The sequence below is a fragment of the Babylonia areolata genome, chromosome 30, assembly GCF_041734735.1.
Source record: "Babylonia areolata isolate BAREFJ2019XMU chromosome 30, ASM4173473v1, whole genome shotgun sequence".
Lineage (NCBI taxonomy): Eukaryota > Metazoa > Mollusca > Gastropoda > Neogastropoda > Buccinidae > Babylonia > Babylonia areolata.
The window spans coordinates 21260968-21288835 of NC_134905.1; the positions used below are offsets into that span (position 1 = coordinate 21260968).

Consider the following 27868-nt stretch of genomic DNA (forward strand, 5'->3'; position numbering starts at 1 on the left):
ATATTCTGATCTGTGTGTGTGTGTGTGTGTATATATATCTACTGATGCACATGCTGTGTTTGTACGTGTGTGTGTGTATGTGTGTGTGTGTGTGGAGATGAACGAATGAGGTAAAAGGAGTGGAAGAAGAAGAAAAAAACAACAACACGATTACATGCAACTGTATGGAAGGAAAAAGAAAATAACATACAAACAAACAAAAAAAAACCAACTTTCAATAATCAATTCAAGGTCTATCACTTAAACACTTTCTATCTTCTCCCTTCTAATGCATCTCGCGGTCTTCAAAAGCGAAACAAAATCAAAAACAAAAACCCGTCAAACACAACCAGTCATGCTACGACCAGTCACACTGTAAGTATAACCAGTTGCTCAAGTAGTTACCAGACACACCACAACTGGTCATACAACCGGTCTCGACTGGTCAAACACAACCGGTCACACAATGCTCATACCTTAAACGGTCACACCACAACTGGTCTCAACTGGTCTCACCATGACCAGCCACACTACTACCAGTTACACTACAGCCGGTCACACCAAGACCGGTCATACCTCAACTGGTCAAACACCTCAACAGGTCACATCAAAACCGGTCAAACACAACCAGTTGCACTGTTCCACAGAAACATGAGTGCTTCCAGCAACTGTGTCTGGAAACCGAAATGCTACACGAAAGAAAAAATTCTCTCTTTAACAAGACCCGCCACACACACACACACACACACAAATCAAGTTCTGAGATGCAGTTCTCACAGGGCAGAACTCCCGACAGGGTAGCGTGTCGAACTAGAATGTTGCTACACTACGCAACGAAACGAACTGGCGTGAGTGAAGGCTTTCACACCCCCTGCAGAAAGCGGCATCAGCGTTAACTTCTCTCACCAGTGTGCACAGTCTTTGTAAATGAAGAATGAAACAACTTGATGAACACGCAAAGATGATATACCCGGGTTACACAGGCTGTTGTGGAGAAATCCTGAAACACATTCGCTCTCTTTGCTGACGTGTCATCAACACAGCGACACGCTTTTGTTTAATTAACCGTCTCCTCCCCTTATTTGTCCGTCCACACATGTTCAACACAACTTGAGATTCGCTCAGTCTCTTTTTTCGTTTGTAAGGCTTCTACTTCTTCTGTCTTCTTGTTCGCCTCTTCACAGAGTCAATCCAGCTTGTCTGATGAATGATGGGGTCCTTTCCTTGCCCTCTCTGGAGCCAATAAGCTTGGGGTGTGGCAGTAGGGTTGGTACCGTATGAAGATCGCCCACACTGATGAGTGTCCATGTGGCACTGGACCCCAGACCCCTGAACACATCCTCCAACACTGCCCAACCCATGAAGCTCTACGGCGTCAAACCTGGCCAGGGGGCACGGAGCTACAGGCGCAGCTTTGGGGAGACCGCCACGACCTGGAGAAGACCGTGGGCTACATCGTGGCGACGGGGGTGACCGTCTGACGCAGCCAAAACATCGAACGCAGAAGAAGAAGAAGAAGTAGGGTTGGTGTCCGTCGGCCACACGGTGTCTGAGCCCCTTCAGGAGGGGGACAGGACTGGAAAGATGTGGTTGGGGTAGGATTTTCAGAGAAAAAAAAAAAGAAGAAGAAGAAGAAAAAAAAAAGAAATCTCCCTATGTGTTCACAGGACAGGTCTTGGGGCCCTGAGCTAAGGGACAGGCAACCTCAACAGAAACCTCCAGTGCTGAAGATGGGAGTTTGTTGAGCCGAACGACGCACTCGCACAAACCACATCACCACGCATCATCACCGCCTATGACAACATTTGCAGGACAAGATTTTTATTTATCAAAAAAAAAAAAAAAAAAAAAAAAACCCACACCTTCACCCATCCCTTCCAATCCCACACCACCACCCCACACAAAAAAAAACACCACACATACCCATATAACACACTGACAGCAGCCACCTTTCAAAGTTCTCTGTACACTGTCTTTTTTTTTTTTTTTAATTTATTTTTTTCTTCTTTTTTTTTCTTTTTTTTTCTGTACGCTGTCTTTACCTGGCTTTTCACACACACACACACACACACAAACACACACAGCCAACAGACCTGAAAACTTTCTGGTGAAGAACAACAGTTCCTTTGTGCAACGCCGCACGACTCTTCAGAGTTGCAGAAGAAGAAGAAGAAGAAGAAGACGACGACAAGAAGATACACACAGTCTTGAAGATGAGACGAAACACAGTACTTTGAAACCCCCCACTTTTTTTTTTTCATAATTAAAATCATGAAAGAAGAAGATCAAGACGAGAAGAAGCAGTCCGTCTCAGAAATCCAAGACTGTATTTTCATAAAATTTTACAATCATCACAGAGGAAGAAGCAGATGAGAAGAAACACAGTCTTTGAAACCCAATTATAATTAAGGCCAGACACGGTAGAGCAGTTAACGGATGGAATGCACTGAATAATTCAACAAAAACAGCTAAAACTATTGACCAGTTCAAGAATCTTCTAGACAATGACTCTAAATCATTAATAAAACCATTCGATTTTGATGAATGAACATTTAAAAAATTTCATACGCATGTACGCAACCCTAAACTATTTCTATATTAAGAAGGGGTGTTGAAAAGCCAAAAAGGCTAAAAAAAAAAAAAAAAAAAAAAAAGTCCCAAATTCTGTACCTGTACCTGTGAAATTTTGACCAAAATCATGATTTTTTGTAATTTTCTAATCTTTATAGTCCGTTTCACCTGGGTACTATATTCACTTGAACAAAGCTTCAAACAGCATCAACATGTGTGATTTCTTGTGAGTACAAGCACATCTCTTTCTTTTCCTGTTTTCTCAGTTTTGTGTTTTGTCCTCGTAATACCATTTTTCAAAATGCTAATGCTCAAAAACTTTAAAAGATAGCATGTTCAAACTTAGTACTTTCTTTCTTTATGTATTCATCTTTATTATAGTGCAGTGGTCTGTATAGTACTAGTAAAAGAATGAATATACACTTATTTGAAAAAAATTATGTCAAGGAATTTATACACATTTCAACAAAAAAATAATAATAAATGTATTTACTCAAATTCCAAAATACCACTGCACTATAATAAAGAACAAATACAAATAAATCAAATAAAACAAACAGAAATAACATATCTATAAAGGTACCGAAATTCTAAGCTTTTAATTTTTTTTGTTTGTCGGCCATTTTGGATTCGTTTCCATGGAAACCGTCACGACAAATTGCACAAAAAGACCTTTTTAGACATGCTTAGTCCAATATCTTGCATATTATGTCACAGAAAGCCATAAACTTCAAGTTTATTTCATACGTTTTTGTACTACCGTGTCTGGCCTTAAAAGCATCATACAGGAAGAAAAGAAGAAGGAGATGAGAAGACACCATTTCACAAATCCGACACTGTATTTTCATAATTACAATCATCATAGAAGAAGACGACAACGACAATGAAAGAAGTAAACAGTCTTTGAAACCCCAACACAGTATATTCATAATTACAATCGTCACAGAGTTGACGACAATGAATGACAAAAAGCATACGGTCTTTGAAACCCCAAAGACTATATTTTATAATTACAATCATCAGACATATATATATACATATATATATAAAAAACAAACAAAATAAATCTTTCTTCCTAAATTAACGTTTATCTAACACACTTATCTTGACCCACTAGTGCAGACTCTGACAGGAGTCTGGGTCTGATTCCTGTCCTGAGCAAACTGCTACCCACCTTTGCGAAGAAAACGAAAGTAGCTATGGCCAATAACCTCTCCCGGAAGGGGAGTGATGGCCTAGAGGTAACGCTTCCGCCTAGGAAGCGAGAGATTCTGAGTGCTCCGGTTCGAATCACGGCACAGTTGCCAGTATTTTCTCCCCCTCCACTAGACTTTGAGTGGTGGTCTGGATGCTAGTCATTCGGATGAGACGATAAACCGAGGTCCTGTGTACAGCATGCATTTAGCGTACGTAAAAGAACCCACGGCAACAAAAGGGCTGTCCCTGGCAAAATTCTGCAGAAAAATCCACTTCGACTGGAAAAAAAAACAATAACAAACAAACAAAAAAAACCCCAACTGCAAGCAGGAAAAAATACAAATGAAAAAGGGTGGCGCTCTCAGTGTAGCGACGCACTCTCCCTGGGGAGAGCAGCCCGAACTTCACACAGAGAAATCTGTAGTTATACAATATACAATACAAGTAGGAATCATACTCAACCCCTGCCGGAATCTGCACTAAGTGGGGGTCACGGTAAAGTATGTGTAGTTAAATCAATAAAAAAAATAAAATAAAATAAAAAATAAAACAAAAATAAAAAAACCCAACAAGAACAAACGAACAAACACACAGACACACACACACACACGAGCTGAAGGCTAGCTGCGTTCCTTCTTCTTGATGGTCCGCTTGGCCAGGTTCTTGGTGATGATCTCCTTGATCTTGGGTTCGTGCCTCAGAAGGTTCAGCATGTTGGCCTTGGCTTCCTGTAGCTGCTGCCGGACCACCTTGCATCTCTGGAGGTTCCCCTGGAAAAAAAAAAGATTATGACATGATGTGGTGTGGTGTGGTGTGGTGTGGTGTGTGGTGTGGTGTGGTGTGTGGTGTGGTGTGGTGTGTGGTGTGGTGTGGTGTGGTGTGGTGTGGTGTGTGGTGTGGTGTGGTATTATGATATAATACATATATGAAAGTATATATATATACACATAAAACGTTAACAATTTGTTACCTTCACACAGTTAAAAAAACAACAACAACAAAAATAACACTATGAAGCCCATGAATAATTAAACAACAGGTTGACACTTTGTAACATACATCAACCCCCCCATCCCCGCCCCCCCGCACCCCTCCCCTCACACACACACACAAAGTTACGCAACGTAACTGAACTATAATTTCTCCCCCTTGCCTTGCCAAAAAAACAAAAACAAAAAACAACAACACAAAGAACACAAAAACAAAAGAAGAAAAAAGCCTAGTACCCTGGCCAGCTCCAGCAGCCTGTGGAAGTCCTGTTCGTTGGACGGCCGGGAGGACGCCTCTACGTCCAGTCGTTCCTTCAGCTTCTCCAGTCTCTGCTCCAAGTCTTCCTCGTTCTCCATCTGCAACGGCCACACGACAAGAAAACTAATGAAATTGCAGGCAGGAAAAAATTCCTCGTTCTCCATCTGCAACGGCCACGCAACAGGAAAACAATTACAACTGCAGGCAGGAAAAAATTCCTTGTTCTCCATCTGCAACGGCCATACGACAAAAAATAATTACAGCTGCAGGCAGGAAAAAAATCCTTGTTCTCCATCTGCAACAGCCACACGACAAGAAAACTAATGAAATTGCAGGCAGGAAAAAAAATCCTCGTTCTCCATCTGCAACAGCCACACAACACAAAACAATTACAACTGCAGGCAGGAAAAAAAGGAATGTTCTCCATCTGCAACAGCCACACGACAAGAAAACTAATGAAATTGCAGGCAGACAAAAAATCCTCGTTCTCCATCTGCAACAGCCACACGACAAGAAAACTAATGAAATTGCAGGCAGGAAAAAAAGTCCTTGTTCTCCATCTGCAACAGCCACACGACAAGAAAACTAATGAAATTGCAGGCAGGAAAAAAAATCCTTGTTCTCCATCTGCAACGGCCAAACGATAGAAAACAATTACAGTTGCATGCAGGGAAAAAGTCCTCATTTTCCATCTGCAATGGCCACACAACAATAAAACAATTACAACTGCAGGCAGGAACAAATTCCTTGGTCTCCATCTGCAATGGCCACACAACAGGAAAACAATTACAACTGCAGGCAGGAAAAAAATCCTCGTTCTCCATCTGCAACGGCCACACGATAGAAAACAATTACAGTTGCATGCAGGAAAAAAATCCTCAATTTCCATCTGCAACGACCACATGACAGGAAAACAATTACAACTGCAGGCAGGAAAAAATTCCTTGGTCTCCATCTGCAACGGCCACACAACACAAAACAATTACAATTGCTGGCAGGAAAAAATCCCTTGTTCTCCATCTGCAACGGCCACACAACAGAAAAACAATTACAATTACAGGCAGGAAAAAAATCCTCAATTTCCATCTGCAACGACCACATGACAGGAAAACAATTACAACTGCAGGCAGGAAAAAATTCCTCGTTCTCCATCTGCAACGGCTACACAACAGGAAAACAATTACAACTGCAGGCAGGAAAAAAATTCCTTGTTCTCCATCTGCAACGGCTACACAACAGGAAAACAATTACAACTGCAGGCAGGAAAAAAATTCCTCATTCTCCAAGGCAAGCAGAAGATCAAATACACACATGAAAGATCCTGTAAACCATGTCAGCGTTCAGTGGGTTATGCAAACACAAGAACATACCCAGCATGCACACACCCGAAAGCGGAGTATGGCTGCCTACATGGCGGAATGAAAACGGTCATACACGTGAAAGCCCACTCGTGTACATACGAGTGAACGTGGGAGTTGCAGCCCATGAATGCAGAAGAAAAAGATAGGAACCTCACCACATCCTCTACTTGTGCCGACACGTAGTAGAGCCTCCAGCCACTGGCCTTCTGCACAATGCCTCGCTGGCTGATCAGCTCATTCAGCGTAGGGTTACGGTCATCTGGAAACAAAAAATTATTTCAAAAAATAAAAACAAAATAAATGCATGGATAAAACAGCACACCTGCCCTACCATGCCCTATGTGGAGTGATCGCCTAGAAGTAACGCATCCGCCTAGGAAGCGAGAGAATCTGAGCGCACTGGTTCGAATCACACCGGCAGATGCAAGTATTTTCTCCCCTTCAAATAGACCTTGAGCGGTGGTCTGGACGCTCATCATATGGAGAAGGCTATAAGCCGACGTACCATGTGGTAGCATGCATTTAGTGCACGAAAAGAACGCAGGTCCATACCTCGGGTTCTACACGTCCAAATCTCTCACAACCATATGAAGCCTGACAAAGGTTGAAAAGCCATCTATTCAAACAGGCCTTTGCGTGTGATGAAGCATAGCTGATTCATGTCTGCGGTCTTCCTCCTCCTATCCACCCCACTTTACCCTCTACTGAAATCATCATGTAGTGTGTGTGTGTGTGTGTGTGTCTGTGGGTGGGTGTTTGTGTGTGCGTGAGCATGTGTGTGCGTGTGTCTAGAGTATTTTGTGTGTATATGTGTGTGTGCACGATTGTTCATGCCTGCAATTTGCAGTACTGTCTTGGTGTACAGATATACATATGTGGTGGTGTTGTTTTTTCATGTGCAGAGGTACGTTATTATGCACTATTGTATATGTATTGTTTCATGTGAGGTGCTTCGAGCGCATTACGTGGGGAGTTTGTGCCTTATAAATGCTATCTATTATTATCCTTCACATCAACGGGTGCAATAGCTGAGCGGTTAAGCGATGGACTTTCAATATGAGAGTCCAGGATTACAATCTCAGTAACGACACCTGATGGGTAAAAGGTGGAGATTTTTTCCCCATCTCCCAGGTCAACATACGTGCAGACCTGCTTATGCCTGAACCCCCTTCGTGTGTATACCGAATGCAGAAGATCAGACACGCACGTTAAAGATCCTGTAATTCATGTCAGCGTTCGGTGGGTTATGGAAACAAGAATACACCCAGCATGCACACCCCCGAAAGCAGAGTATGGCCGCTTTCATGGCAAGGGAAAAAAATGGTCATACAGGTAAAAGCCCACTTGTGTACATATGAGTGAACGTGGGAGTTGCAGCCCACGAACGAAAAAGAATCTGTGTGAAGAGGATGGGGCGAACTAATGTGCTTGAATGCGGCATCTGCCGTGTCGGTATGAATGGGCAGAAAGGTACACCCCTGTGGGTAATGAACGGTTCGTTGTGCTTTGTGAGACGCATCCATCCTCGTCAATATGCCTTTCTCCCGAGTGTAGAGGAAAACAATTATTACCCAGGCCTTCTGCTACTAGCGAGGAGCGGAAGAGATGGACTTAGGGTGATTGTCTCCTGCCCGGTGGGCAGTTTTTGGGCCCACTAAACTTGGAAGAACAGGAATGTCAGACCCCTGCCGGAGTCTGCACTAGTTGGGTCATGGTTAAGTATGTGTAATTAAAGAATCATTATCATCAAAGAACAACTCACCTTTGGATTTCACGTCGGAGTATCTCTGGAAGTGGTTGAACCTGGGCTTCCAGTCAAAGGCGTTGTCGCTCATCAGAGACATGGTGGGCTTGGTTCTCTCCTTTGTCCAGCGCACGCCTTCCTCATCAATGAATTCTGCACACACACACACACAAAATACAGAAATAAACAAGAGAGGCAAGGCCTTCAAGACTCACTTGTGATAAATTAAGTCCCCTAGCATTAATTACAGAGTAATCTCCCTTTTTTACTATCTGCACCAAAACGTTTGCAAAATAAATGAAAATTCCATGCTTAGCAAAAGAAGTTCCTGTTTGAACAAAAAATGATAATAATGACTCCCCTTGTTGTTGTGTCAGAATAAGAGGTCAAAGTGCCAAGTTTAGAGAATACAAAAAATATAAATATAACAGTAAATGCAGTTTGCATATAATTAGGATTCTTTTTTTAAATTTTTTTGTGCCCATCACAGAGGTGCAATATTGTTTTAAACAAGATGACTGGAAAGAACTGAATTTTTCCTATTTTTATGCCTAATTTGGTGTCAACTGACAAAGTATTTGCAGAGAAAATGTCACAGACACACAGACACACGGACACACACACACACACACAGACAACCGAACACCGGGTTAAAACATAGACTCACTTTGTTTACACAAGTGAGTCAATAAATGATTAAACAAACAAATATAACACTCACAAAAAGTTAACAAATAACAGGAAAGTTTTGTTTTTTTTCACTAACAAGGGAGGCTATTTGCCGCAACTTCTTTCGATTTCTCCCCATAGCGGACCAGTAGTTTGGAAAGGACAGGAATCCAGACCCCTGCCGGAGTCTGTACCAGAGCACCAGTGGGTCACGGTAAAGTATGTGTGTAATTCAATATCAACTTTAAAACTGGTACAACTCGAAGCATTTCTTGTCACTGGAGCAGATATAGTTGTAGCCGTGGACGGGTTTAACTCACTTGGGACGACAAGTTTTCTCCCTTGCTTTTCCCCACAGACGGCCCATTTGTAACGGTTTGGAAAAAAAAATTACAAAAAATACAAAATACTGTGTAAGAAAATGAAACTTTCAGAACTTGTTTATTACGTGTTGAGCTATTACATATAAAAAAAAAAAAATCAAATTTCTCATCTTATTTTTACAGTTTTGCCATATGTAGAAAATACTGCCAATTTTTCACCCCGAATCACCATACCCATGCTTGCTTTCTGCATTAAATTCGCTTTCTTCTTCGTCATCATCCACCTCTTCAATGTCCGACCCTTCAGTTTGTAGCATTTCAAGTACTTCGGCAACCCTAAAACGTTGCCGTCACTGCCTTGTTCGCTTCACAACATTCTGAGAAGAGCCGGCTTTGCTAACAGGCTGGCATGCGAGCAGACGACCGGTCAGTGACTTTGTCAGCGTGTGTGCGAGACGGGCCACACATCCCAGGCTGACCAATCATACTGTTCGATTGTGGAGTGACCCAGAATAGCGCACTCTGCTTGGCTAATCACAAAATCACGTGTACAGCGCATGATGGAATTTTATTTTCGGAGAATGCTATTCCATTCCTTCGTCCGAATCCGAATACGTTTTGTGTAGGAATGTGTGAGCATTCCTTCGTCCGGAGAGAGTTAACTGAACGCTCGCCAATGAGGCCTCCTCTGGAAACTTAAAACAGAAACAGCTCTCACCATCTTGCTCCTGGAAGGGCTCCTCCTTCTTGATGTCAATGGCCATGGGTTTGGAAATCTCTTCCATTTCGTCCTCCTCCTCTTCTGTCGACGTGTTGTCCTTGTTCTCTTCGTTCATCTTCCGGCGGGAAAGGTCGCTGAAACACCAACATTTCTTGATGAGACGATGATGATGATAATAATAATAATGATAATAATGATGATGATGATAATAAGAAGAAGAAGAAGAAAAAGAAGAAGCAGAGGAAGAAGAACAATAGTATGCAGTAATCGTATGTTGCACACTCCCCATATAAGAAGAAGAAGAAGAAGAAGAAAAAAAGGAAAAGAAGAAAAAGAAGCAGAAGAAGAACAACAACAGTGTGCGGTAATCATATGTTGCACACTCCCCATAGAAGAAGAGGAAGAAGAAGAAGAAGAACAATAGTATGCAGTAATCATGTCGCACACTCCCCATATAAGAAGAAGAAGAAGAAGAACAATAGTATGCAGTAATCATGTCGCACACTCCCCATATAAGAAGAAGAAGAAGAAGCAGTACAATAGTATGCAGTAATCATGTCGCACACTCCCCATATAAGAAGAAGAAGAAGAAGCAGTACAATAGTATGCAGTAATCATATGTCGCACACTCCCCATACAAGAAGAAGAAGCAGAACAATAGTAAGCAGTTATCACATGTCACATACTCCCCATATAAGAAGAAGAAGGAAAAGCAGCAGCAGAAGAAGAAGTACAATAGTATGCAGTAATCATAATAAAAGCATATGTCACACAATCCCCATATAATAGGCTCAAAGTACCTCATATGATACAATACATATACAACAGTGCATAATAGCAGAAAAAAGTAAATGAAAAGAACCCCCCAAAAAACAGTGCATAACAGCAGAAAAAAAAAAACAAAAGAAAAAAAAACCAACAACAAATATTATTAAAAAAAAACAAAAAAAAAAAAAACAAGCCATAAATTTATATACACCAAGGCAATACTATACATTGCAGATATGATCGATCACACACACACAGCACAAAATATGCCCACCCCCCCCCCCCCCCCCCCACCCCGCCTACCCCCATCAACGCACCTGCATGTGCACACACATAACACACACACACACACGGATGGACACTTCATTTTCCTACACTGCTTGGTCTGGTTTCCTCTTATCTCTGTGTGTGTGTCTGGTTTGGTTTGACAGTGTTCCAAACTTTCGTCACAGGGAGGCAGGAAGGGGGAATGAAGGGGAAGAAGAAATAGAGAGAGAGAGAGGGGGGGGAGGGAGAGAGAAAGAGAGGGAGAGCGAGAGAGAGGGAAAGAGAGAGAGAGGGGGAGAGGAGAGAGAGGGAGAGAGAGCGAGATAGAGAGAGGGAAAGAGAGAGAGAAAGAGAGCAAGAGAGAGACAGAGAGGGAGAGAGAGGGAAAAAGAGAAAGGGAGAGCGAGAGAGGGGGAGAGGGAGAGAGTGGGAGAGACAGCAAGATAGAGAGAGGGAAAGAGAGAGAGAGGGGGGAGAGAGAGAGAGAGAGAAGAAAGAGAACAAATGACAGAAAGAGAGAGAGAGGGGGGGGACACAGAGAGGGACAGAGAGAGAGAGAGAGAGGGAGAGGGAGAGAGAGAATGTAAGAACGTAACTTTGTGTTGTGTGTGTGTGTGTGTGTGTGTGTGCCTGTGTGAGTGCATGTTTGTGTGTGTTCGCTGTGATGTTGTGATCATTTTCTTTTTCTTTTCTTTTAATCCTTGTCTTTCTACCGTTCACATGCACATACATAAATAAGTCATAATTATGTTCACACACACACACACACACCCATCCATCCCCCCCACACCCACACAAGAACACAGGAATGACACGATTCCCACGATGTCGGGTGTACAGTACATCTTTTTTCCCCCCAGTTGTACAGCATCTCTTCCTTCCATGCCCAGCCCCCAACCCTACATCTCCTGGTCAGTGTCAGAAATAACCTGTTCTGTTTTTTTACATACATGCAGTACATGCTGGCATCTCCGTTCAAAAAACATAACAAAACAAAAACATATTTCTATATCTATATAAATATAAATCACATAATCATAAAACATGTGCACATACATTCACACACACACGATAAACACAGTGGATGCTCAACAAACTCACAACAACTGTGCTATGCACCTAACACACATACACACACTCACACACACACATTTGTATTTGTATTTCTTTTTATCACAACAGATTTCTCTGTGTGAAATTCGGGCTGCTCTCCCCAGGGAGAGCGCGTCGCTACACTACAGCGCCACCCATTTTTTTGTATTTTTTCCTGCATGCAGTTTTTATTTGTTTTTCCTATCGATGTGGATTTTTCTACAGAATTTTGCCAGGACCAACCCTTTTGTTGCCGTGGGTTCTTTTACGTGCGCTAAGTGCATGCTGCACACGGGACCTCGGTTTATCGTCTCATCCGAATGACTAGCGTCCAGACCACCACTCAAGGTCTAGTGGAGGGGAAGAAAATATCGGCAGCTGAACCGTGATTCGAACCAGCGCACTCAGATTCTCTCACTTCCTAGGCGGACACGTTACCTCTGGGCCATCACTCCACTCTACATTCTCACACATACACACACACACACACACATGCAGCATACATTCAAACTCACAATAGCTGTTTTCTGGCTCGTTTGCGAGGAGAGGCCTCTGACGGGGCCTGAACTGATGACGATCCAGCTGCGGGACCTGCAACAAGCATTATCAAGTCTGTAGGACCAGCAACAAGCATTGCCATGTCTGCAGGACCGGCAACAAGCATGATCATGTCCGCAGGACTGGGCAACATACATTACCATGTGTGAAGGCCCTGCGATAAGCATCTTCATGTCTGAGAGCCCTGCAATAGCATGACCATGGCCCTGCAGCAAGTATTCTCATGTCTGAAGGCCCTACAACAAGCATAATCATCTGCACTAATCATGCAACAACCAGCCTGTTTCCTTTGTCCCTCTATGTAACAGCTCAAGTTCATCTTGTCACAAATTCTCTTCATCTGCAGACCCTACAAAAAGCGAAGTTGTAACTTTCAGCATGCAACATTCTCATGCTTACCTTATTATTATCTTATCAACAGCTCTGCCAAAAAAAAAAAACCGAACAAAAAACAACAACAACAACAACAACAAAACACATAGCTGCATGCATTTTCTTACTTCATAAATAAAAGTTAGCTCTGACAATTAGGTATTCATACTGATCCTATCTGAAAAAAACAACAACAAAAAAACCCCCAAAAAAAACAGAAAAAAAAAAAAAAAAAAAATTTAACCAACATAAAATAAACAAAATATTTCATAACATAACATAATGCAATGTAATATAATATAATACTACATAATATAACATAACACAACATAATATAATACAATATAATATAATAAACAGTACGCACGCATCCAAGCACACACACACACACACACACACAATTATACTCCGATCATATACCAACTTGCGATGTGTTGAAGTCTCAAATCCCTGAACTGAAATCATCTTCAGTGTTGACGATCTTCAGCAGTCCATTGCTAATGTATGACTTTTTCAACTTCTTGTTAAATAGTCCAGTTGGTTCGCTGTTATAGTTGTTAGTTATTCATTAGAAATATGTTATACTGTTATGTTTTTTGGTTTATTTTTTAAACAAAACTTAAATCAATAATTTTCACACACACACACACACACTTTCACTTACTCGTATGCGTACACAGTAATTCCCCCCCCCCCCCCCCCCCCCCCTCTCGATTTTTTTCCTTCCCTCGTCTAATATCACTTACAGTGGAAAGACGTTAAACTAAAGAACGAACGAACAATTATACTCACCATCACCCCCTTCCCCCAGCTCCATTTTGATGCGGTCTCCATTCTGGGTGGGCGTGCCACCGTCGTTGGATGACAATGCTGTGTCTGTCGACGACTGGCTGTTTTCTCTGTAGTGAAGAAAACTACACAAAATAGACTTTTACCTTTTCGCCTCACAGAAATGCAATTAAGCCAGTCATTCATTTGCCAGTATTTTACTTTTTCAGCTCATAACAACAACTTGGACACTTAAAAATTACAACAAAAAAACATTCGCACACAAAAACATGTCTTACATCCACTGGAAATTATACAAATAATGAGGCAGGAGACAATATGATTAACAAACAGTAAAGAGTGGTAACTCTCTCCATTACACAAGGTGCACAACTTCAAGTCAGTGATGCTTACGCTACCGATTCAGCTAGCACAAAGGTAAATAAAAGGTACATTGGAACAAACGCAGACACTACCTGTGTGCTAGCTGAATCGGTAGCGTAAGCATCACTGACTTGAAGTTGTGTACCTTGTGTAATGGCGAGAGTTACCACTCTTTACTGTTTGTTAATCATGTCTTACATCCTTTCCTCCCCACCCATCTTGCTTGCTCTCTCTCTCTCTCTCTCTCAATCCTCCTTTCATTCTCTATCAGCCCCCTACATCTCTCCAACTCTCTTCCTCCGACACTCCCACACCTCTCACCATCAACCTCCACTGTCCACCTCTCCTCCCCACCCATTCCATTCACCCCTTCTCTCTCTCCTTCTCACCCATCGCCTCCCACTTTCTCCTCTCCTCTCTTCCTTCTCACCCATCGCCTCTCCACCCCCGCCCCCCCCCCCCCCCAACTCTCTCTCCCTCTCACCCATCCTCTCCTCCCCACTCTCTCCCTCTCACACACCCCCCCTCTCTCCACCTCTTCCCTTCCCCCCCCCCCCTACCCCCCCCCCCCCCCCCCCGCTCCCTTTCCCCTCCATCTCTCTCTCTCCCACTCTCTCCACATCACCTCCCCCCCCACTCCCTCCCTCTCACACCCCCCACTCCACCTTTTCCTCTCCTGCTCCCTTCCCTTTCCCTCTCTCTCACACTCTCTCCCCATCACCTCCCCCCCACCCCCCTTTCTCAACCTCTCATCCCCACTCTCGCCCTCTCACACCCCCCACTCTCTCCACCTCTTCCCCTCCCCCCTATCTCTCTCGGTCTCCCCCCCTCTCTCTCCCTCCCTCTCTCTCCCTCCCTCTCACACACCCCCCTCTCTCCCCCCCTCTCTCTCCCTCCCCCCTCTCTCTCTCTCTCTCTCCCTCTCACACACCCCACTCTCTCCACCTCTTCCCCTCCCTCTCCATTCCCCCTATCTCTCTCTGTCTCCCCTTCTCTCTCCCTCCCTCCCTCTCCCTCACCCCACTCTCTCCACCTCTTCCCCTCCTCCCTTTCCACCCTCTCTCTCTCCCCCTCTCTCTCTCACACCCCCCACTCTCTCACCCCTCTCTCTCTCTCACACACACACCCCACTCCCCCCCCCCCCCCCCCCTCTCTCTCTCTCTCTGTCCCAGACTCACGTGGCGGGTGTTTTGGGAGAGCCGATGCCGGAGGGAGGGACGGGGTCCGGGCGAGGACTGTGGCTCTCGGCCAGCATGCTGAAGTTGGGCTTCTTGGGCGTCACCATCGTCCTGGAAACCAACGCTAACAGTCTTGACTGACTGATACTGTACATTTGCATTTCTCTTTTTTTTGTCTTTTTTTTTTTGTCACAACAGCACTTAGAGGATAGGCGCTATATATCCATGTCATTATCGTATCTACAGTGCCTATCCTAAGTCATGGGTATTTATATATCTATATTGCCTATCCATGGTCAAGGGTACTGTTTAGATGTATATATATATAGTGGCTATCCCCTTGGTCATGGATACTTATATATCTATAGTGTCTATTCTAGGTCATGGGTACTTATATATTGATAGTGCCTATCCTAGGTCATGGATACTTATATATCAATAGTGCCTATCCTTGGTCATGGATACTTATATACCGACAGTACCTATCCTAGGTCATGGATACTTATATACCGACAGTACCTATCCTAGGTCACGGATACTCATATATTGATAGTGCCTATCCTTGGTCACAGATACTTTTATACCTACTGTGCCCATCCATGGTCATGGATTCTGTTCAAATGTATATTTAGTGGCTATCCCCTTGGTCACGGATACTTATATATCCTTGACCTCAAGGGTTGGAGCGACTGATTATTGTCACAACAAAATAAGTTTGCGGCTGGGGTGTGTTTTATGTGTAATACTGTTTTTATATAATAATAATAATAATAATATATTGTATTTATATGGTGCAAACTCCCTGTATGATGGGCTCTACGCACCTCATATAATATATATATATATACAACAGTGTATGCCACACACGAGCACATGAGGACATGAAAGTGGAAAAACATCCATATACACCAATACAATACTACAAACTGCAGATATGAATAATCACAGGAAAAAGGCACAAAAACACACCCCCTACACACACACACACAGAACAAACACTGACCCACAACACACGAACCACAGGAATACATCAATATCCATTCATTGGGTAGGGGGGGTAGTGCATGTCGGGTGTGCTCTTGCTTCCATAACTCACCGAACCACCCACCACCCCACCCCCACCCACACACCCCTCCCCACCAACGTGACTCAGATTTCACCACCCCCTTACACACACACTCACTCACCCGTCCACATTCCGTTTCCTCAGGATACTGGGCCTGGGCGACACACCCGAGCCGCCACCACCACCACCGCCGGAGGAGCTGTTGCTGTTGCCGAGGCCGATGCTGCCCCCTGGCGGCTGGGCCGAGAGTCCCTGGGAGGAGGGGGCGGAGGTGACGGGCTGACTCTGGTGGGCCGACACCATGGTGATGAGGCTGGAGGCCACCGTGGCCCGCGAGGTCAGGTGGGCCGGAAGGGCCGAGGCGCCCAGGTTCGACGACAGCACCGGGATGTTGGCGTTGCCTGTTTTGTGGGGGTGTGTGTGGGTGGGGAGAGGGGGTGTGGAGGGGTTCAGGATGTGTGGGGGGGGGGGAGAGAGAGAGGGAACAGAACAGGTTATAAATTGTCAATTGCAATAGATAGATAAAAAAATAAATCACGTAAGACGACAGTACTGGGATGTTGGCACTGCCGGTTTTGGTGTGTGTGTGTGGGGGGGGGGGTGGTGGTGGTTGTGGGGAGAGAGGGAACAGAACAGGTTATAAACTGTCAATTGCAACTGATAAATAAATAAATAAATAAATCACATACGACGACAGGTTATAAAACTGTCAATTGCAACTGATAAATAAATAAATAAATCACATACAACGACAATACTCGAAAGTTGGTGCTGCCTGTTTTGTGTGGAAGGGTGTGGGGGTAGGAGTACAGAACAGGGTTTATAAATTGTCAATTACAACAGGTAATTAAATAAAATTGGTCACATCAGTCACTGGCTGTTTTGGTGTTGCCTGTTTGTTGGCGAGGGGGGTGGGGTAAGGGTACAGAACAGGGTTTATAAATTGTCAATTACAACAGATAATTAAATAAAATTGGTCACATCAGTCACTGGTTGTTTTGGTGTTGCCTGTTTGTTGGCGAGGGGGGTGTGGGGTAAGAAGGGTGAAGAACAGGTGGCAAATTGCCAATTACAATATGTTGTTGGTGTTGCCAGTTTTGGGGAGTGCGGGAGGAGGGTGGGGTTGTGGGCAGTGGAGAGGGGGTACAGAGCTCATATACGAATTGTGTCAATTACAACAGATAAACAAGTAAATAAACCACATAAGACGACAGTACTGGGTTGGTTGTTGGTGTTGCCAGTTTTGGGGAGTGCAGAGGGGGGTCGGGGGGGGGGGGGTTGTGGGCAGTGGAGAGGGGGTACAGAGCTCATATACGAATTGTGTCAATTACAACAGATAAACAAGTAAATAAACCACATAAGACGACAGTACTGGGCTGTTGGTGTTGCTGGTTTTTGGTGTGGGGGGGGGGGGGGGGGGGGGGAGGGGGCGTGAGGGATGGAGAGGGGGCACAGAACAGGGATGCAAACTGTCAATTACAATTGATAAATTTAAAAAAAAAGAAAAAAAGATCAGCACATGAATGAATACATATTGTTTTTAAATAATAAAATAATAACAAAGTGAATTTGTCCTATTTGCAGTTGGGATAAATGTCCATAAAAAAAAAAAAAACGCAGGCGATCAGCTGAGCATCATCACGAGAGACCAAGGTTAGTAGTGACGGCCCTAGCCTTGTGATCAAAAAGGTCTTGAGTGTCTCTGGGTAATGCTACGACAGGAAAGCATGTGACCATGCTATGCAGTCGAAAATGAACTCGTCAGAACAACGCTGACATTGAAACAAGCTGCGATCGAGCGTATACAACAAAATGCGGCTAAATCATAATAATAATAATAATAATAATGGATACTTATATAGCACACTATCCAGAAATCTGCTCTAGGTGCTTTACAAAAACGCTTATGTTAACATAAAACATTATATCTATGTTACACACACACACACACACACACACACACATACGCACACACACACACACTGCATACATACATTTTGACATACATGTGTATCTAACAGCTACCCTAAAACATACGCACACATAGGCAGGCACAAACTTACATAAACACACGCACACACAATACACATTCATATACATGCATAAATCATAACAGTCGGCATCTGCGAGTTCTGCACTCGGCTGCAGAGGTGTCGCCTCACCTGACACGAGTGGCGTGGTGGACTGGATGGGGACGGCGGAGGTGCTGGAAAAGAGGGAGGTATCCGAGGTTCGACCCCCGCCAGGCACCATGATGGACTGGTGAAGGCCTGCCTGGGGTGTGCTGCTCACCGACAGGGTCACCACTGAAAATAATAATAATAATAATAATAATAATAATAATAATGGTATTTATATAGCGCTGAATCATGTGCATAGACAAATCAAAGCGCTTTTGCACCAGTCATTCTCACGCATGCATAACTCTAAAACTGGAGAAACTGAAGACAAGGGAGAGGCAGGGAAGGGAGGCTGTTTTTGGGAAGAGGTGGGTTTTAAGGCCAGGCTTGAAAGAGCTGAGTGTGGAGACTTGACGAAGCGAAAGAGGAAGTTCATTCCAATTGCAAGGTCCAGAGACAGAAAAAGAATGGCGGCCAACAGTCGACAGGGACATGGCCACACCAGCGATGCAACATCATGGCGAAACACGAAACCAACTTGATCAAAGCAGGGCATCAATGTTATTGCAGTACAACCCTGTACTAACTCACTCTACCCCACAGCTACATGCCTGCTACAACACCCCAGGACCAGCACTAAATGAGAACACTGTAGAAAAAACAACAACAGCGGAGTGATGGCCTAGAGGTAACGCGTCCGCCTAGGAAGCGAGAGAATCTGAGTGCGCTGGTTCAAATCACGGCTTGGCCGCCGATATTTTCTCCCCTCCACTAGACCTTGAGTGGTGGTCTGGATGCTAGTCATTCGGATGAGACGATAAACCGAGGCCCCGTGTGCAGAACCCACGGCAACAAAAAGGTTGTTCCTGGCAAAATTCTGTACAAAAATCCACTTGGATAGGAAAAACAAATCAAACTGCACGCAGGAAAAAATACAAAAAAAATGGGTGGTGCTGCAGTGTAGTGACGCGCGCTCTCCCCGGGGAGAGCAGCCCAAATTTCACACAGAGAAATCTGTTGTGATAAAAAGAAATACAAATACAAATACAAAGCATGACACCACTGCAGAGAAAAAACAACAACCCAGAGTGGTTCACTGTAACAGCGAAAATCAATGGAGAATTTTTTATTTCACCAGTCAAACAAAGCTTCGTTTTCATGCTTCCGGAATCCATGAGCGGTTCAGTTTAGAATGCCAACTGTAGCAAGCAAGAACGAACGAAATTAGAACAGTGTGATGGTACGAGAATATTTGCACCTCGTCCACAGGGGGAAGTCATCAAAGCACGAGTTAACTTGTACCTGGAGCAGAATGACTTCACTGCCATTCCATAAACTGGATAAAACATGACGAGATACAACTGGAAAGAGAGAATCACATCCCTGAAGCAAACCGTCAGGTCTCCGCACTCAGCTCTTTCAAGTCTGGCCTTAAAACCCACCTCTTCACAAGATACTTTTAGCCTCCCTCCACTGCCTCTTCCTTGTCTTCAGTTTCTTCAGTTTTGAGTTATGCATGCGTGTGAATGACTGGTGTGAAAGACCTTAAATTTGTCTCTGCGTTATATAAATACTATTATTATTATTATTATTATTATTATTATTATTTTCACAAAACCTAAACATATCAAAGCACACCCTCAGTAGCTCACCAGGCTTGCTGTCGGTGGCGGCAGCGGTCACCGACGACGAAGGCACGGCCACCGTCACCCCTACGGTGCCCCCGACCAAGGGCTGTGCCTGTCGGAGCCCCTCCACCACCATGTTGGTGTTGAAGAGGACGGTCGGCTGCGAGGGGGTCATGGGATGCGTCAGGGAGGCCGTCAGGTTGGGCGTGGGGTTGGTCATGACTGCCGTCAAACACACCCAGGCAATTCAATCAATCAATTAATCATAATAATAATAATAATAATAATAATAATGGTACTTATATAGCGCTGAATCTTGTGCAGAGACAAACCTAAGCGCTTTCGCACCAGTCATTCTCACGCACGCATAACTCTAAAACTGGAGAAACTAAAGACAAGGAAGAGGCAGGGAAGGGAGGCTATTTTGGGAAGAGGTGGGTTTTTTAGGCCAGACTTGAAAGAGCTGAGTGTGGAGATTTGACGAAGCGAAAGAGGAAGTTCATTCCAATTGCAAGGTCCAGAGACAGAGAAAGAACGGCGGCCAACAGTCAAGAGTTTGAATCTGGGTATGCGTAAGTGGAGTGGATCCGAAGTTGATCGTAGTGAGCGAGATGGGAGTGTAGAGGTGAAGGCAATCAATCAAACGCATGCTTTTTAATACAAACATTTCTTTTACCCTTCTTGCCAGTCTTCAAAAACTGCCCTCAACACGCGCTCTTCATTACAACATTCATTTATCCTTCTAGCCAATGTTCAAAACTGCCACCAACGCACGCTCTTCATTACAACATTCATTTATCCTTCTAGCCAATGTTCAAAACTGCCACCAACACACGCTCTTCATTACAACATTATCTTTCTAGCCAATGTTCAAAACTGCCACCAACACACGCTCTTCATTACAACATTATCTTTCTAGCCAATGTTCAAAACTGCCACCAACGCACGCTCTTCATTACAACATTCATTTATCCTTCTAGCCAATGTTCAAAACTGCCACCAACGCACGCTCTTCATTACAACATTCATTTATCTTTCTAGCCAATGTTCAAAACTGCCCTCAACACACGCTCTTCATTACAACATTCATTTATCCTTCTAGCCAATGTTCAAAACTGCCACCAACACACGCTCTTCATTACAACATTCATTTATCCTTCTAGCCAATGTTCAAAACTGCCACCAACGCACGCTCTTCATTACAACATTCATTTATCTTTCTAGCCAATGTTCAAAACTGCCCTCAACACACGCTCTTCATTACAACATTCATTTATCTTTCTAGCCAATGTTCAAAACTGCCACCAACACGCGCTCTTCATTACAACATTCATTTATCTTTCTAGCCAATGTTCAAAACTGCCACCAACACACGCTCTTCATTACAACATTCATTTATCCTTCTAGCCAATGTTCAAAACTGCCACCAACGCACGCTCTTCATTACAACATTCATTTATCCTTCTAGCCAATGTTCAAAACTGCCACCAACGCACGCTCTTCATTACAACATTCATTTATCCTTCTAGCCAATGTTCAAAACTGCCACCAACGCACGCTCTTCAATGCAATATTGGTCTACCCTTGATTACCGTTACAACCGCCAAGAACACATGCTCAGGAGTGAAATATTCATTTACTCTTGATTATGGTTACGACTGCCACCAACACACACTCTTCAGTGCAATATTTCAATTCCCTTGTTTGTGTTCAAAACTGCCATTAAAAAAAAAAAAAAAAAAAAAAAAAAAAAAATTAAAACAACTGGTATCAACACACACTCTTCAATATAACATTTCTTTTCCCTTGCTCATGTTCAAAACTGCCATAAAAAAAAAAGAAAAAAGAATTGTTAAATAAAATGGAATAAAAATTTTTTTTAAAAACAATCAACACACGCTCTTCAGTGTTACATTTATTCACCCTTGCTTATGAGCAAAACTGCCATAAAAAAATCTTTAAAAAAAGATTATAGAAAAACAAAAACAAAATAGAATAAATAAATATATAAAAATATATCTTTTAAAAACTGCCCTTAACGCACACTCTTCAATACAACGTATCTAATTAAAACAAAATAAAATAAATAAATAAAAACATATCTTTTAAAAACAGGCAGAAAATACAAAAAAAAAAAAACACAAAAAACTTAGCCGTATGAAGAGCACAAGGAACAGGAGTCATGATGGCTGCCGGAAAAAGAAGGCGCTAGCCAGTGGGACAAAGGGGAGGTTACCTACTTCCGGGAGGTTATTGACCGTAGTACTTTCGTTTTCTCCGCATAGGCGGATAGTAGTTTGCAAAGGACAGGAATGTCAGACCCCTGCCGGGGTCTGCACTAGTTGGGTCACGGTGAAGTATGTGTAATTAAACATATCTTTTAAAAACTGCCCTTAACACACTCTCTTCAATACAACGTATCTATTTACCGTTGATTATGGTCACAACTGCCATCAGCACACACTCTTCATTATGGTCATCAACGAACTCTCTTCAACGCAGTATTTATTTATCTTGATTATGGTCAAAAACGCCATCAGCACACGCTCTTAAATTCAACATTCATTTTCCCTTTTTGCTCATGTTCACAACTGCCATCAACACATACTCTTCAACGCAATATTCATCTAGTAATTATACGCTTGCTGCTTATGTTCAAAACTGCTGTCAATACACGTTCTTCTTTTCATTTGCTGCTTATGTTCAAAACTGCCCTAAAAAAAAATCAAACAGAATAAATCACAACTGAAAAAAGGAAAAAAACAAAACAAAAACAAAAAAAAACTGCCCTCAAGATATGCTCTTTAGTACACCATTCATTTACCTTTTTTGCTCGTTCAAAACTGTGCCAACAACAGATGCTTTTCAACGCAATATCTATTTACCCTTGATTACGGCCATTAACACATGCTCTTCAACACAATATTCATTTATCCATGTCACAACTGCCATTAGCATGTGTTCTTCAATGCGATATTTATTCACCCTTCCTTATATGTGCACACTCTTCTATAAAAACATTTATCTTCCACGGCTGCTTATGTTCAAAACTGCCATAAAAAAACAAACAAAAAATAAAACAAAACCTACGAATTAAAAAAACGCCGACACACGCATTCATATACCCATGTTGCTTATGTTCAAAACACTGCCATCCGCACACACACTCTTCAACGCAATATCTATTCACCCTTTGTTATGGTCACAACTGCCATCAAAACACGCTCTTCTTACATTATTCATTTACCCTTGCTGCTCATGTTCAAAACTGTCATCAATACACACTCTTCAATTAATCTTTTCTTTTCTCTTGCTGCTTATTATGTTCAAAACTGCCCTAAAATAAAATAAAAAAATAGAAAAAAAAATAATAATAAAAATAAATAGATGAAAAATAAAAGAAGTTCAAACGCCATCAACGCACGCTCTTCAATACAAAAGAAATTTTCTCTTGTTGCCTATGTTCAAAACTGCCATCAACACACTCCTCAATGCAATATTTATTTACCCTTGACTATGGTCACAACTGACATCAAACTCTCTTCAAAACATTTCTTTGCCCTTACTTATGTTCAAAACTGCACACAAAAATAATAAATAAATAAATAAATAAAATCTGTAAATCTAAAAAATGGCAACACATGCATTCATCATTTACTCATGTTGCTTCTGTTCAAAACTGTGCCATGAACACACACTCCTCAGAAACAAGATCTATCCACCCTTATTACTGCCACCAACAAACACTTCAACACAACACGCATCACTCAAACTGCACAAAAATTAAAATAAATAAATTAAAAAAATCTAAAAATCTAAAAAATGCCAACACATGCATTCATCATTTACTCATGTTGCTTCTGTTCAAAACTGTGCCATGAACACACACACTCTTCAACACAATATCTATCCACCCTTACTGCCACCAACAAACACTCTTCAACACAACACGCATCACTCAAACTGCACAAAAAATAAAATAAATAAATTAATAAAATCTGTAAATCTAAAAAATGCCAACACATGCATTCATCATTTACTCATGTTGCTTATGTTCAAAACTGTGCCATGAACACACACACTCTTCAACACAATATCTATCCACCCTTATTACTGCCACCAACAAACACTCTTCAACACAACACGCATCACTCACTTTTGTTAGGCTCGGCCCCCGGGCGCGGAACGAAGAAGGTGTTGGCGACGGTGGGGGCCCTGGGGAGGGGGGCTGACGTGTTGGAGGTGGGCGCTGACACCAGCTGCGTCCGGCCCTGGGGGTAGATGAACTGCGACAGCCAGGTGTCCTGACCTTGACCCGGGGTCGCTGCCGCCAGGTTCAGCATGGTGGGACCTGCCAGTCTGTCCAGGACACGGCACCACCACAACAGATCACTATCAATTTCTTGGGACTATGCGGCTACACAGCGTGTAAGACACACGCCCTATATAAAAAAAAAAACCCTTACATCGCCAGCTATGTTCAGCTGCTAGCCGGTTGTGTCAGCTACACTGTATAGCTGAAAACCGGCTGTGCAGCAGAGCAGCCAGTGGGAATGAGGGGTTACTCAGTTTTTTGGGTTTTTTTTTTTTTTTTTGCTGCCATGTGGCACAAAAGTTTCCTCCATGTCACTGTCAACAGCAAAAAGGAAATTTTCTATCTAAAATTACGTTCAAATAACATACTTACCGTGATCCAACTAGTGCAGACTCCGGCAGGGGTCTGACATTCCTGTCCTGTGCAAACTACTATCCGCCTATGCGGAGAAAACGAAAGCAACTACGGCCGATAACCTCCCGGAAGTAGGTAACCTTCCCTTTGTCCTGCTAGCTAGCGCCCTCTTTTTCCGGCAGCCATCATGACAACAGCAAAATCATTTTCTGCCTAATGACTTTCAATTCAGACTTGCAGCTTACTGTCCCACATTGTGTGGTTGGAAGCGAGACTGCGGGTTATAATCTGAACAGACTGAAGATTCAGTAGCTGTTTCAGTTTCAGTAGCTCGAGGCGCCACTGCATTCGGACAAATCCATATACGCTACACCACATCTGCCAAGCAGATGCCTGACCAGCGGCGTAGCCCAACGCGCTTAGTCAGGCCTTGAAAAAGGTGGCCAACAGCACCCAGTGTTCCCAGGCGGTCACCCATCCAAGTACTAACCGGACCCGACGTTGCTTAACTCACTCAGTACGGCCAGTCCTCTCTTCTCCTCTACACAGACCCCTCGGATGTCCAGTGGGTGTCTGAATGACCCAACCTTTAGCTTCCGTCGTCAGAATTGTGGTATTCTTTGTCAACATTCACCTCTTCAGTATAAGAGCCTTCTGCTTGCAATATTTTGATGATGGTAATTGGGGTGAAACGCTGTTAACGTCGTCTCTTTCGCCGTTCATATGGAGAGAGTTAACTTAGGTGATCGGACGAGAACCGATGTTTTCAACGTGGTATGGCCGTGCTGACTGAAGAATTCAAACTAAGTTTAATAAAGCCGCTGAAAATCGCTCCAAACAGCACAAGAACTGGTTCAATAATGAGAAGGATGTACGGATGTGCATGTGGCAGAAGGTGCTGGCTAAGTCTGGTGCTATTTACTGAACAGTAGCGCAAGTTTGTTAAATATAATGCTCAAGTCACTGACCACCCAGCAGCGTTCTCCCTTGGGACATGTCGCCGTGCGGTGACAGTGGTGTTCTCGCTGCAAGTTGCCGAGTGGCAACTAAAGCTACAAAGGGGTAAAAAGAAATCGATCAACAGACAGAAAATAAGAAAAAAGAAAACTTAGCCGTATGCAGAACACAGGAGCAGGAGTCAAGATGGCTGCCGGAAAAAGAGGGCGCTAGTCAGGGTTGCAAAGGGAAGGTAACCTACTTCGGGAGGTTATCGGCCGTAGCTACTTTCGTTTTCTCCGCATAGGCGGATAGTAGTTTGCACAGGACAGGAATCAGACCCCTGCCGGAATCTGCACTAGTGGGTCACTGTTAAGTATGTGTAATTAAATAATAATTTGATCACAGGTAAGGTGCATACATCTGACAGGCCGTACAAGCAACGAGAATTTTTTTTTAAAAAGAAGTCAAAACTCAAAAGACATTACTCTCTCTCACAATCGCATGTGTTATGTCCATGAAGTTGAAGAAACAAATTACACGTTAGACAGACAATGAAAAAAGCAAACAGAAGAAGAAAACACATACACACACACACAAATAAACTTTATGCACACAATCCAAACGCCAAACACACACACACATAAACATACACACACACACACATTTCAAACCCCTCCACACACACCCACCCACACCCACCTCTCTCCCTGTTGGGGAATCACCGTCCCCGTAGCAGTGGACGTCAGGACGGCCGGCGAGGAAGACGAGGAGGTTGCCGCCACGATGGTTCCGCTGCCCCCGGCAACGACCGGCACCGGAGGTTGGCGCTGTTGCGTCTGCGAGAGCTGCAACAGCTGGCTGCCGCCGGCCTGAGTGGCCATGGTGCTGAGGTTGGGCACATGGGGGTGGGCGAGATCCGAACCCGAGGTGGTCATCATCTGGACTGTAAGCCCCGTGGTGAGGGTCACCTGTTGTTGCTGCTGCTGTTGCTGTTGTTGCTGTCGCTGGGGGGTCACTTTGGCTGTGGGGACATACACATTGCATGGGTGTGTACATGAACATGAGACGCGTTTTATGCACACACATGTATTTCATATACACGCACACCACATATTTGTTTTCATTTGCATGCATATTTCATATACGCAAACACGGATCATACACACATATATTTCACACACACAGTGACACACACACACACACACACAGAGCACATGATTCATTCGTATGCACACATACATATCAAATACACACACGGATCATACACACACATATTTCACACACACACACACACCACATATTACATACACACAGTGACACACACACACGCACATACACACACACACATTCCATACACCAACACACATACTTCATACAGAGGCACACACACATTTCATACACACACACACACACACTTATTTCAAACACACATGCACAAACACACATACACTTATTTCAAACACACACACACACACACTTATTTCAAACACACACACACACACACACACAAACTTATTTCAAACACACACCACACACACATACACTTATTTCACACACACACACACACACACACTTATTTCAAACAAACACACACACACACACACACACACAGAGTCATGATACACAGCGACAAACCAAACAACAACAGCAATAATAATGATGACTACAAACAACCAAAGAAAAAGTGGAAATCTTCTTCTTCTTCTGCGTTCACTCATATGAACATGAGTGGGCTTTTACGTGTATGACCATTTTTACCCCGCCATATAGGCAGCCATACTCCGTTTTCAGGGGTGTGCATGCTGGATATGTTCTTGTTTCCATAACCCACCGAACGCCGACATAGATTACAGGATCTTTAACGTGTGTATTTGATCTTCTGCTTGCATATACACAAGAAGGGGGTTCAGGCACTAGCAGGTCTGCACATATGCTGACCTGGGAGATCGTAAAAATCTCCACCCTTTACCCACCAGGTGCCGTCACCGTGATTCGAACCCGGGACCCTCAGATTGACAGTCCAACGCTTTAACCACTCGGCTATTGCGCCCGTCAAAGTGGAAATAAAACCTTCGCCTCTCACCGATGGGGATCTGTGACGAAGACACGGGTGTCATGACTGTCGCCGTCGGCATGGGTGCCGTCATGGGACTGATGCTGATTGCCGGTACACTGGCACTCACCTGGAGTCCACCTGCACCCAAAGTTACAAAAACCTGAAGTGCACATGAACCGCGAACAACATT

General features: G+C 43.5%; 1 protein-coding gene across 1 annotated transcript in view; it reads right to left on the reverse strand.

Moving 5' to 3' along the window:
• Positions 1–2008: 2008 nt before the first annotated feature.
• LOC143275565 (uncharacterized) overlaps positions 2009–27868 on the reverse strand; it is a 34079-nt gene continuing 8219 nt past the window's right edge. Inside the window, exons 5-18 of the mRNA XM_076579765.1 lie at positions 27706–27816; positions 26322–26643; positions 24171–24373; positions 20039–20236; positions 18429–18572; positions 16388–16667; positions 15201–15311; positions 13663–13769; positions 12456–12531; positions 9811–9947; positions 8119–8253; positions 6512–6615; positions 4974–5093; positions 2009–4517 (exon numbers count right to left, since the gene is read on the reverse strand). Of these exons, the coding sequence (XP_076435880.1) occupies positions 4368–4517; positions 4974–5093; positions 6512–6615; positions 8119–8253; positions 9811–9947; positions 12456–12531; positions 13663–13769; positions 15201–15311; positions 16388–16667; positions 18429–18572; positions 20039–20236; positions 24171–24373; positions 26322–26643; positions 27706–27816 (2198 nt within the window). The 3' untranslated portion in view covers positions 2009–4367. The remainder of the gene's footprint in view (positions 4518–4973; positions 5094–6511; positions 6616–8118; positions 8254–9810; positions 9948–12455; positions 12532–13662; positions 13770–15200; positions 15312–16387; positions 16668–18428; positions 18573–20038; positions 20237–24170; positions 24374–26321; positions 26644–27705; positions 27817–27868) is intronic.